Source organism: Podarcis melisellensis, assembly GCF_964234715.1.
Source record: "Podarcis melisellensis genome assembly, chromosome: 6".
Lineage (NCBI taxonomy): Eukaryota > Metazoa > Chordata > Lepidosauria > Squamata > Lacertidae > Podarcis > Podarcis melisellensis.
Window position 1 is genome coordinate 74,770,434 of NC_138538.1, and position 13,474 is coordinate 74,783,907.

General features: G+C 41.7%; 1 protein-coding gene across 2 annotated transcripts in view; it reads right to left on the bottom strand.

The window, feature by feature from the left end:
* Positions 1-13,474, bottom strand: part of ABCD3 (ATP binding cassette subfamily D member 3) — a 43,289-nt gene that overhangs the window by 18,799 nt on the left and 11,016 nt on the right. The window contains exons 2-7 of one of the 2 annotated variants that reach the window (XM_081914191.1): positions 10,166-10,199; positions 9,116-9,214; positions 6,477-6,565; positions 2,745-2,814; positions 677-774; positions 384-507 (exon numbers count right to left, since the gene is read on the bottom strand). In XM_081914191.1, coding sequence (XP_081770317.1) covers positions 384-507; positions 677-774; positions 2,745-2,814; positions 6,477-6,565; positions 9,116-9,214; positions 10,166-10,199 — 514 coding nt within the window. Of the gene's footprint in view, positions 1-383; positions 508-676; positions 775-2,744; positions 2,815-3,902; positions 3,973-6,476; positions 6,566-9,115; positions 9,215-10,165; positions 10,200-13,474 lie in introns of both variants that reach the window. The other variant, XM_081914192.1, reaches the window with a different exon arrangement.

The following is a 13,474-nucleotide window of genomic DNA, read 5'->3' on the forward strand; positions in this document are numbered from 1 at the left end:
GGACTGAAACAAGAGAGACAACTATCTGGGCCTTGATGTGGCTTGGCAGACAAGAAGCTATAGATTGCAAACATGGTGTTGTAAGCTGCTTAACAGAATGTGTGGAAAGAAGCAGCAGCTCAACTGAAACTACTTCAGTTGCATGTGACATGCCCTAAATGAAAGACATTGAAGACATTTGCAGTGTTGTACCTAATAATTTGTGGACTATAACTATCTCTGATGTGGCTGACTCAATCAAGTAATGCGCTGGACTTAATACAAATGATTATGCTAAACAGTTACACGCTGATATTAATATACTTCTATCCTACAAATATTAAAATGATGCTTAATTATGCAGATTATGGAATTACCAAAGAATGGCTCCTCTTTAATCTTACCTTGCTAAGGTTTGAATACAGGTCTACTACACTGTTACAAAACTTTTCTACATCTTGTGTCAGCAGCTGATCTGGATTGGCTATTCTGTTGTCCAGATTCCCCATTTTGTAATAGGTATAAGTCCTAAAATGTGTGGAAAACAGCGAGTTAGATTAATGTGGCATTTTCTACTGAATTATGCGTTTTATAAGTAACTGATAGCATTTTTAACAATTAAGCACATGATTTAAGACTGATTTAAATTTATATTAAATCATTAAAAATATTTGAGGGAGGGAAATTAGTCACTTACTGAAGATATTGCTCATATAGGTACTTGGTGAGTCGAACACGGAAACACAACTTAAGCTCGTTTAGCCCGTACTTCAAGAAGTTGTTCACCAGGGAGATCTATGAACAGCAGCAGTACAATGTTACACAAACTCAAATAAGTTAAATAAGGATTGCTTCTTCGCATCAGTAAGAGGGCAAAGTCTAAGCTGCATAAAACCCTCCACCTTAGGTTAGCTCAGATGGCATATTAAAAACCAGGATCATCGCCCAATTGAATAAATCTTGGGCTGCAATCCCATATAAGATTACTCAGAAGTATGCTTCAATAAACTCAGTAGGAATTACCTCTGAGCATCATGCATGGGATCGTGTTGTCAACCTACATAAATTTGTATTCAAAATAGTTATAAACAACAACACCGGCTTGGATCCAGAGAACTGAGTGGAAGGTGTATTAGTGCCATTTCCACAAAATATCATGTAAGGAAATAGAAAACTTTCCACTGACTATGACTGCTAGGGCTGATAGGAGTTGCAGTTCAGCAACATCTGGAGGGCCAAAGATTATCTACTCCTGGATTCAAATGGTGTTGTTTTGTTACCAGTGTGCTGCCAAAGCTTCCTGTGTCTGTTATGGGGTTTGCTTTGTTTTTATGATTTATTTATTTATGGTTGGTTGTGCAAGAGTTTCCAGAAATGGAAGAGGTTATATTGGATTTGGGGCTACATTTCTCATACAGCACTTTCCCCTAAGGTCAGAAACAGCTCTTTAATGAGCAGTGAATTTTTCCACTAGTAGAACACCACCTTTGTATGCAAGCCATGCTCTTTTCTTTTAGATGATGCACACAGGTGTCATTGAATCATGCCCTCTTCTCTCACATATTGGAGAGAACGGCTGTTTTAAGATGGCACTTGCCATCTGCAAATGGCGAATCTGCTCATCTGTGAATTAGGGACACCATTTCGAGTCCAAGTACTCTTAAATATATTATTAAATTGATTAATCTGATCCATCAATTACATGTGGCATCCCTAGTCTAAATCTTGCAGCCACAAAGTGATATCACTGTTCAAAGGCTGAAAAGTGCATGCACTTCATTAGAAGGAAGGACTATTCAGTTATTTTTATGTTGGAACATATTACTTTAACGTTTTATTACAATATTCATATTATAATAATGTAGACGTCTTAAACAAGTAGATCAAACAAGAGAAAATGTATATGGGTATTATATTGATTTACAAATAAACTCAGTTTCTTGATAAGGGCTGTTTAATAACAGCTTGATAAGCTGTTTAATGGGGAGGGGGCTACACACAGTATGCTATTTATGAATTTTAGAAGGGTGGAAAGGTTGTTGAGGCTTTCCACCAAGTTTGAGTTATTAATCTAACTGCTCTGTATACACTAATGCCTGTCTATATTTTTTGAAGTCACAACACTCTAGAACAAGAATGCATTTTTCTACAAAACCATCTAACACTTGTAAAAAGCACTTTCTCATCTGACCTTGAGGCCAAAAATGCCAACAGAGTCGTATGTTAGGAAAAAGATGAAAAACACTTAAGAAGGTATCTACTTTCTTAAAAAAGAAAATTTTCTTAAAAAAGAAAATTTATAAAGTTGTTTTTCTTTCCTGCCCCCCTTGGATGTCTAATGACCACTTCTCACCAGTTGCCAATAGCATATTTATGTACATTTTTCTTCAACTAAAAATCTTGTAGAGGGATGAATATAAACTAACATGAATAGCTAACATTTCTTCATCTTAGCTGCTGTCTGCATTTTAAAAAAAAATTACTTATACCCCTAAATACTCTGGATGTGGAGTATTTCACACACACCCTCAATCTTTAAACTGGAGTCAAATTTATCTCACTGCCTTTAAGTTAAAGCATTATATATTTCTTACAGCCCTTTGGGATTAATTATGACCCTAGATGCATGCGCAAGTTTGTTTTTTTAGTTTTTTTAAAAAAGAAAATAACATGCCATTTCAATTTTTAAAACACAACAGCTAACTTTGGAGCTCATCTGAGAAGTTGGAATTGGTCACGTTTACAAAAGCGATGTCAACACTTACAGCAGGCATAGCAGCGATGAAGTTGAACAAGTACCTCTTGAAATCTTTTCTGCTGCGGCCAATGATAGCACTGCAAACCACCACATGCAAAATGTTAGGCGTAAGGGAAGCAAAGCCCATCCCACAATGGTTCCACGAAGGCAAAGTAGAAAGCCATTTAAGGTGAACACAGGACAAGAAGTTCAACAAAGAAAGCAGCAGGACTCTAGTTCCACCATACAGGCATACAGATGCGCTTCCACATCTGCCGACAAAGCAACAGCTGGTCTACCGAAACCCTTCTCCGCGTTTCCACTGCAGCTCTAAAACAACCAACTATAGAGGCTGTTAACATGGGGAAGGCCGCGGGTCTTCCAGGAAGCTTTCTCTCTCCATGGAAGGAAACATTAGGGCTGTCACCAAACAAGCTCAGTGTTGAATTCCACCCCTCCACGATGTACAGTTGCCCAACTTATCACTATGTCCTCATGTCCTCTCCTTATTCTCTATCATTCAGCTTCTGTTCACAAAGAATTATGCATCCCAATGACCTCAGGACACCGGGATGGGGGGAGGAAGGAGCTATAATGGGCTACCACTTGAAGAGGCAGTTTTGTTTCCTTTGGAAATAAATAAATAGCATTTGGCCCACTGAGCCCAAACGTTTTGATTAGCAGGATTAGAAATGAAGAAAGGTGTGTTCCCCTCCCCCCCCCCAAAATGTGAGGAGAAACCAAAAACAGTGGAGGGTGGGGAGAGGGCAAGGTCAGGAATGGGTAGGTGAATGGCGAAAAGGGTTTAAAAATGTAGTGAGGACAGAGAAGTTCTGACCATTTGGTAATGCCTTGATCTAGAATGAGAATTGAAGAGAGGCTGGGGAATTGTTTACTTTGTTCTCTCTTCTATCTAGGCAAAGGGGTTTACTTTGGAAGAGGTAGAAAGCAACAGTGAAGATAACCGACACCATTCAGTACAACTTGTAAGACCATACATTCTGAAGCAATTAAAAAAATGGAAAAGCCACAGGAGCACCATAAACTGTACAATTTAGTTGACGTTATTCAAACTAAATTTCGGAAGACATAAATTGGAAGGAAAAAGCTAATTGCTTCAGTTATGCGTCAGTTATCACAGCATAAATGTAACAGGTGCATGCTAATATTAACAATATCTGTTTACCAGTGGAATGGAAACTACAAATTTAAAAAAGGATTTCTTGAATAGCGACAGATCCCTGCTTACGATTGCACTGCAAGAAAAAATGTACATAATTTAACAGCTCTGCTAATGACTGAAGAGTTACCACCATTATATATTTTTACAGTGTACAGTGGTACCTCGGTTTTCGAACGTAATCTGTTTTGGAAGACCGTTCAAGTTCTTAAACATTCAAAAACTGAAAACTCAATACAGAAGTGTCAATAAAGAAAACTTGATACAGAAAACTCAGTATGGAAGTTGCGTGGCATGACTTCCTGGGCACGTTAAAAAATGGAAGCATTTACTTCCGGGAATACGGCGTTCAAAAACTGAAACGTTAGTCAACGGAGACGTACGAAAACCAAGGTACCACTATATCAATAATCATTACTGCTGACATGACAGACATGCAACCGATTTAACAGAGAACTAAATGTGCAAGATAAAAATAATAAAGTCAAATGGTATTTTGTGTACAATTGGTTCATTTTTTGTATTATGAAACCCAAACAAGAAACAGAAACTCAAGCACATTCCTCTTCTTTTAAAACACAGAAAGTCTCTGAATATCACTTCTGCCTACAAGACTGCATTTTATTTACAGATTATACACCACAGAAATAAATTATCCTGGATTATATTTTATACAACAAATTGGAAATTTGCCACAAATTGGTCCCTCCCCGCTACCAGTATTCTATCAACTGTCAGAGAAAACTAATTGTTGAGCTTTCACTCGTGACAATTATAACTACATTGGCCTGGTTCACACAACACATTAAATCAGTAGCTAACACTCCCCACTTCCCACTTCCCGTTGCTTGGTCCCTGCTCCTGCCAACCTAGCAGTTCGAAAGCACGTCAAAGTGCAAGTAGATAAATAGGGACCGCTCCAGCGGGAAGGTAAATGGCGTTTCCTTGCGCTGCTCTGGTTCGTCAGAAGTGGCTTAGTCATGCTGGCCACATGACCTGGAAGCTGTACGCCAGCTCCCTCGGCCAGTAAAGCGAGATGAGCGCCGCAACCCCAGAGTCGGTCACAACTGGACCTAATGGTCAGGGGTCCCTTTACCTTAACACTCCACACACACACCCCTTGAGATGTCATGGACCAGAACTTCCATCGACTCCAACCAGGCATAGTTAATAGCCAAGGATGATGGGAGTTGTAGTCCCACATATCTGGGGAGGGCGGACCATATTAGCTATTGTTACATTAAACTATAGTTAAACTATGCTGTAATGCGAATGCGTAGCATGATGAACAGTCTCCTGCTCATGCCATGTTGATGGGAAACAAGATGGTCTGGCTTGTCATGACCTCCAAACTCAGTGTCGTAGTTTGTTCATGCTTTACTGCTCACACTTTGTATTTGGAGAAAGACAATCTAAGAAACCAGATTCAGACATCACAACAACCCTGACTCTTTTCACAGTGGTGTGGTGGCAGCACAAGTCGAGGATGAACAAAATAAGAACTTTTCAGCAGACACACCCAGCATGCTACTCATTCCCATTAAGCATACTTAAGTTTTAAACTATGGTTTAATGAGATGTATGAGCTAGGCCACTGACTGAATAATGGATGCATCGGTCCCCTTTGCGCAACACACTAAACCATGGTTTAGTGAGAGATGTATAATCTAGAACAAGCCTGAGCAAAGACTTGTGCTCCCCCAGCATCTGAAACAAGTACTTCTGCAGCGTTTAATTTCCCTGTCATGTTATCTCAGCTTGTGGTGTAGGAACTGGCTGTTGTGGTTTAAAACAAACTCTGTTTTGTATTCTTCAAAACAAGCCAGCTTCAAGCCACAGGGCATAAATCTGGAATGTTTAAGTAACATGTTTTAAACCACCGTCTCTGATTCGTATGCAAAACCAGGTGTCTGAAAAAGTGAAACAAAAAACACAAGAGCAGGAGATTATGCAAGCCAAAGTTTCACTCAGGTTCACGTGGGAGGGTGATGAAGCTGTGCTTAGTCTTGTTCCAGCTTGGATAAATAGCACCAAACAATGATAAGCTATTATATGCAAACAGGGCCAGAGGGAAGGCATGGTTTCCTGCTACCAGAATGAGCTGTGACAAGCCTCGAGCCCAGGCATTCCCCTCCTCCATGTGAGAAGAACCTGAAAACATCTGCATTTGAATTTAAACTCTGTATTGATTTGTAATGTTTTGTTGGTCTCTGGACCGTAATAAAGATTGTTTGTTTGTGAATTTAAACTAGTCACAGTTCCCCATGACTTCTGAACTCTGTAAACTGAGATTTCTTTTAACTATCGTTAGTAAGAACAAGTCATGATCAAACTGTGGTTAATTTAGAATTCACAGCTTCTCTTCCACACAGCTACAAGAGAGAACGAGAAGAGAAATAAGAGCCAGAGGCTCTTTTTGGTTCATTCTCACAGCAGGAACAATAATTTACCTTTCCATCCCATTATCTTTTAAAATCTAAGTCAACTGCCAATCCATTTTATGCAACCTTTTCCCCTAGTTATTGCAATCTTACACATCACACGAGTATATCATACAAGGATCAAATATGCAATGCTTACCTTTCAATAACAGTTCCGTTCTGAATCATCCAAATATCACAGTATGTGCGAAGTATCAGCATCATGGCAATAAGTACCAAATAACCTGTCTAGTAAAAGTAAAGTGAGTTGTCAGTGTTCACAGATGATCATTCCTTAATGAGTTTTATGCAAACAGCCTAGAGTCTTTCTTCAATTACAAAGGACAGGGCACAAATTTTAGTCATTTAGTTCAAGGTACTTGTGTTAATCCACAAAGCCCTAAATACCATATCTTTCGCTCTATAGGACGCACCGGACCATAGGAGGGAGAACAGGGGAAAAAAATTATCCCCCTCTCTGCGCAGTGCCCCTTCAGCGAAGCGGCAGGAGAAACGGAGCCCTTTCCATTTCTCCTCCCACTTCGCTGAAAGGGTGCTGCGCAGAGAGGGAAAACCATGCAGCGCCTCTCCAGCAAAGCGAAGCCTGGAGAGCGAGCGGGATCGGTGTGCACTAACCCCTCTCGCTCTCCAGGCTTCAGGTGCCTATCTGCAAGCCTTCGGAGCGCAGCGGGCATTCACGCTATGCTCCGAAGGCTTGCGGATAGCCTCTTGAAGCCCCCGGAGCGCAGCCTTTGAAGCCTCCACAGAGCAGTGGGGTGCCTTCACCCCGCTGCCCTGCGGAGGCTTTGTGCAGCCATCCCCAAACTAGAACAGTGAGACGGAGTACTGCGCAGCCGCACAGCCTGCATTCACTCTGTCTCGCTGTTCTGACTTCGGGGACAGCCTTTGCCTTCACCCCGCTGCCCTGCAGAGGCTTTGCGCAGCTAACCCCAAGCTAGAACAGCGAGACAGAGTACTGCGCAACCGCACAGCCTGCATTCGCTCTGTCTCGCTGTTCTGACTTCGGGGACAGCCTTTGCCTTCACCCCGCTGCCCTGCAGAGGCTTTGCGCAGCTAACCCCAAGCTAGAACAGCGAGACGGAGTACTGCGCAGCCGCACAGCCTGCATTCGCTCTGTCTCGCTGTTCTGACTTCGGGGACAGCCTTTGCCTTCACCCCGCTGCCCTGCAGAGGCTTTGCATAGCTAACCCCAAGCTAGAACAGCGAGACGGAGTACTGCGCAGCCGCACAGCCTGCATTCGCTCTGTCTCGCTGTTCTGACTTTGGGGACAGCCTTTGCCTTCACCCCGCTGCCCTGCAGAGGCTTTGTGTAGCTAACCCCAAGCTAGAACAGCGAGACGGAGCAATGCGCAGCCGCACAGCCTGCATTCGCTCTATAGGACGCACACATATTTCCCCTTAATTTTTGGAGGGGAAAAAGTGCGTCCTATAGAGCGAAAAATACAGTAACTTTCATCCAAAATACCTTAAGGACCGCCTGATTCCTTATGCTCCACCTTGATCACTAAGATTCTCTGACTAGACACTTCTGGTGGCTCCCATACCCCTGAGTTTCAGTTGGCCTTCCCCAGAGACTCATTAAAAGTTTCTTTTAAGAAAAAAGCCAGTAAATGTCTATGTGTTGGATCCAGACTGCCTCTAGGCAAATCTCTACCCATGAGATGCTATGTGAAACAGTCTTAGCGGACTCCCTTTCTCCCTGTGCACTGGAAAAAGCTGTTCCGCCCCCTCCCTGAACAATGCTGCTCTAAAGGGTTGGGAGACCCTTCAGAAAAGTCTTGGAGGCAGTGTTGGGGGCTGCAGGTAGAAGGGGTATTGGCACAAATTGTCTCCCCCTCCCCTCACTGGATTTCCCCACTGGAATAGAAGGACCCTTTCATTCTTGGAAGGGCAAATCTGGACGCAATGCTGCGAAATTAAATAAAAAGCCGAAAAACATTTTAACCTGGATTAAACAGAAGGCCAGGCTAAAGAAAAATCATGGAAACCATCTTATGCAAATCTCAACTATAGCCACTGATGTGTCCCATATTTATGAGGCTCAGTTCTCACAGCAGGTCTGTAATTCCCAATTTTCTTGATGTTCTCAATGACATATGAATAAGGTGTCATAAACATTATGCAGTTGGGGGGAAAGAGAAAGGAAAGAGAAAATAGGGGAGAGAGATTGTGGGGAGGGAATAATGATATTTAGTTCTATTGCATAGTGTTCGTGCAGGGGATTTTGTGTCAGCATCACGTCAGTAGGCTCTTTACATATATATATTTATTTTTGTTGGCATTGCGAGAGATTGGAGGTCCAGAGCTTCGTTGGTTATATTCAGTTGGTTGCAGTCGGGTTTGTTTGTATGTGTGTGGGACGGGGGGCGGCGGGTTGTATACCCATATCAATTCATATGCTGTTGACTGGGATAAGTCATTGTCATGTTGTGCTGAATGCAAACAAACTGTGAAAAAGACTATTATTTGAAAGTAGAGACACTATATGTACTTTTTTTGTTTGTTTATTTGCTAGTAACACAAAAAATCTTCAATAAAAACTATTTTTAAGTCATCAGATATATGAGAAATAATGTATATTGAAACCCATCAATTTGAGGCTTAAATACATATTGTAAGCCATTACTCTGAGCCCAACTTAATTCTGGTAACTGAAAAGGCTGCATGGAAAATAGTTTGATATAAATGACATCAGAAAGTGATCAGATTATTAGAATCACGGTGACAGGTAAAAGCAACATAATTAGACAGGTTGATCGTTCTTCATTTGCAGCTTACCTCTTTACAAAATGTTCTAGGGACCATAACTCTCAGGATTTGTCGTATTCTCGCAAAAAATACTCTGTCTACTACAGCTCGTTCTTTCTTGACTTCTTTCTGCACATGAAAAGATAACACAATACAATTATCTTGCTGTTTTCTTTTTGCATTCCATATTGGTCAACTGACAGCACAGTATTAGATGCCTTGCACACAACTGTATTTTAATCACTTTGAAACAGCCAAACCATTCTACACGAATTGCTGTTGGAACCCTAAATCTGCGAAATACTACAAAAGCTGGACCATAAAGAAGGCTGATTGCCAAAGAATTGATGCTTTTGAATTATGGTGCTGGAGGAGACTCTTGAGAGTCCCATGGACTGCAAGAAGATCAAATCTATCCATTCTTAAGGAAATCAGCCCTGAGTGCTCACTGGAAGGACAGATCCTGAAGCTGAGACTCCAAGACTCCCTGGAAAAGACCCTGATGTTGGGAAAGATGGAGGGCACAAGGAGAAGGGGATGACAGAGGATGAGATGGTTGGATAGTGTTCTCGAAGCTACCAGCATGAGTTTGACTAAAGTGTGGGAGGCAGTGGAAGACATAAGTGCCTGGCGTGCTCTGGTCCATGGGGTCATGAAGAGTCGGACACGACTAAACAACAACAACAACTACATAAGCTTCCATTTTTCAAAGAGGAAAATGTTTGCCTGTAGTCACTAGTGCTTACTCATGAATGGATCCAATAACTTGGATGCTCCAGGTTGCCGCATAAGATTCTTGCTGGCCAATGAACACCCAATAAAATGCTAAAAAGGATCTAGTTGGAGAAGATTCTACTTCAAGAAGCAGTGGGCTAAAGCACTCATCAGATCAACCCATGAGTCTATCCCAGGCATCCCCAACCTCAGCCCGCCAGCTGTTTTGGGACTACAACTCCCATCATCCCTAGCTAACAGGATCAGTGGTCAGGGATGATGGGAATTCTAGTCCCAAAACAGCTAGAGGGCCGAGTTTGGGGATGCCTGATCTGCATTAACATTGCCAAATTTAGTAAGACTCACCTCATTGCCAGGTAATGTTTTTCCACTTTTCTTTCTGCAAACAGAAAAGTTATTTTAGTTACTTTCTTGGTTCAGAAGAAGAATTATTCAAAAGACATCATATACAAATATCAAAAACCTTAAATTGATTCTTTACTAGGTAGAGCAAGAGTAGTAATACACAGCAGTTTTTTGGAAATGAAAGCAGTTTAGCATAAGGCATACAGAAGCTGATTTTCAACCACAGGAGAAATGCATCGTTTATGCATTCCCCCTTGCCACCTTGGTGGTTTTGTTGTTTTGTCATGGTATGTAATTCCAGTATAAAATTCAATTATTCAGCATAAAAGCTAGCAACATTAAAGTGGCCAAATATTCTACTGGAAACTTTTTCATGTCAATGACATTATTTCTCCTGTCTTCATGTACTGCAGACACCCTGCTCTAATTTGCTCCTGGGCTGGACTGGGGGGGGGGGAGTTATACATCCTTACAACTCCCATTACTACCAGGAAAGAGTCTATTCTTTAAAAAGGTATTGAAGCCTGAAAACTGAACCCCACACTTTCAGGTGGACAGTTATCAGAAGCGACCACAGGATTCATATGGGCTTCAGTGTCTAGTTTTACAAAATTGGCATAAACAGCTGCAATAATATTTCTGGATTTTAATGGTCCTACATTGGAAGTCTTGAGATAAGCATTATCAGCCTAAATAGGTGAGATTTGCAGGGCAAAAAAGGGCACGAAATACAATGTAGCTGGTAAGTTGGTCTCCTGATTGTGTTCAGGGTAGTGGGGGCAGAAAGCATAAATTAGCACTGTCGAGTTGTTGTTGTTTTTTGCAGAAAGGTAATTTTTATTGCCATATTCCCCCCTGCCCTGGATATATATATATTATCCAAGAGCTATGATCCAAAAGAAGCCTTTACAATAGAATGCTCAAAGATTTTGATGAATACCTAAGGGAAGTTTATAAATTACTTAAGAACACACACAAAGATCAACGTTATTAATGAGAAAAATAATTTGGACAACTGAGCATTGAAAGTTCCTTTGATGTCTCAGCCCTTGTTCACATTTATGTGTTCCATATAAAGATTGTAGAGTTGGGGTGGGACATTTACTTTCTCTGTAAATTGCACCCTGCTGGTATTGCCCCCACTCCAGCATCCACACATGTGTGTATGAGCATGATGCGCAGGGACAGACAGGTTAGGCTAGAACAGCACTAGCTGTAACTTAAAATTCCTGCCTGGGGGAATTATGGCAGTGCTCTTTAAAGGATTAAAAGTACAAGACGCACGGTTAATCATTCTAGTACAACCTGATTCACCAGGTGTGGCACCAGTTCACAGGTTATTTCTGACAACGTCGCCTACAATGTGCAACTCAGTTACGAACACAATGAGATCCTTTACTCCCGTTTAGGCAGTAATCCTATACTCCTGTAGGTGGGAGAAATCCCCATTGGACTTGGTAGAATCTACTTCTTAGTACAGTACTGCACATATAAGGTTACACTGCTAATCAAGATACAGTGGTACCTTGGGTTACATACGCTTCAGGTAACAGACTCCGCTAACCCAGAAATAGTACCTTGGGTTAAGAACTTTGCTTCAGAATGAGAACAGAAATCGTGTGGCAGTGGCATAGTGGGAGGCCCCATTAGCTAAAGTGGTGCTTCAGGTTAAGAACAGTTTCAGGTTAAGAACGGACCTCTGGAACGAATTAAGTACTGTACTTAACCCGAGATACCACTGTATAGCTGTTGGAAGGCCTTTTTTTTCCATTAAAGGGTCTTTAGTCTAAGTTTCCAGAGAGAGCCAGAAGTTATAATTCTACCAAAGGGCACAATACTTGGAAGTTTGGTACCAATTTTAAAAAAACGCGAGGAAAGCCTGTTTAATCAGACCAATTTCCCATCTAGTCGAGCAACAGCCTCGCAGCAGCCAACCAGATGCCTGTGGGAAACCCCCCCCCCCCGCAGAACCCAAGTGCAACAACACACTGTCTTCCTAGGATTTCCATCATTACTGCCTCTAACCATGGAGGCAGAGAGTAGCCATCATGGCTAGTAGCCTTGAGCATTGTTTTAACTATGGAAAGGCGGCATACAAATAAAATGATGATGATGATGATGATGATGATGATGATGATGGACAGCCTTATTGTCCGTGAATTAGCCTAATCCTCTTTTAAAGCCATCCAATCTTTGAAAGCCATCCTATCACTGCTTCCCGTGGGAGTGAATGCCATTGGTTTCGTGAAGTTTTGATCAGTGGTTCAAATTATTCAGGTTTTACAGCCCCATTAAAATATATGAAAAAAGTTCTAGAAAAAGGTGTTGCACATGGCTGAAAGCAAAAGTAAAGCTAAAATCCTGCAAGGACTGAAGTGTTTGCAGACAGAGTAACCTAGTAGATGCTATGTCCAATGACTATGTACATACAGTGGTACCTCAGTTTACAAACTTTATCTGTTCCAGAAGCCCGTTCTTAAACCGAAACCATTCTTAAACCGAGACACACTTTCCCTAATGAGGCCTCCCGCCACCGGTGCCTTTCCACCATTCAGATTCCGTTCTTAGACCGAGGTAAAGTTCGCAAACCGGGACACTACTTCCGGATTTGCGGAATTCGTAAACCGAATCGTTTGTAAACAGGACTGTTCTTAAATCAAGGTACCACTGTATCATGAAAAACTGTATCACAGAGTGGTACAGTGGTTACAAAAGGGTTCAACCACCTTTCCGGGTCTGTGGAAACATTTAGGAACTTAACAAATTGTCATGGGAGAACCATATCTACAATAGACACACATGCATGCAACCCACTCATACTGCAACCATATACATATGCCCACATCCCATAGTGAACACCACACTCAGAAGTTCCCCTCCCCAAGGGAAGGTCTGCCAAGAAAAAATTGCCATTCTCCTCCAGTATTTAATTTCACAACATGTGGGGTGAGAGAATGACTGCGGCAATGCATACATGTGAGATAGAATCATAGACCTGGAAGGGACACAGAGGGGATCTCTGTGCAATGGAGAAATCTCAACTAAAGCATACATGACAGATGGCCATCCTACCTCTGTTTGGATGTCATGTGTTTAGTTGCTCAAGAAATCAAATCACTAGAGGTGCCCACACCCCACAACCAGTGCCGGATTTATGTATAAGCTAAACAAGCTATAGCTTAGGGCCGCACTCTCTTGGGGGCCCCAAAAAAAATTAAAGGGGAAGAAACTGGATGTACATTTCCAAAATATAAGATAAAAAACAAATAAAATTAAACCTACATACAGCAACAGTGTTTTGTGTTGTGT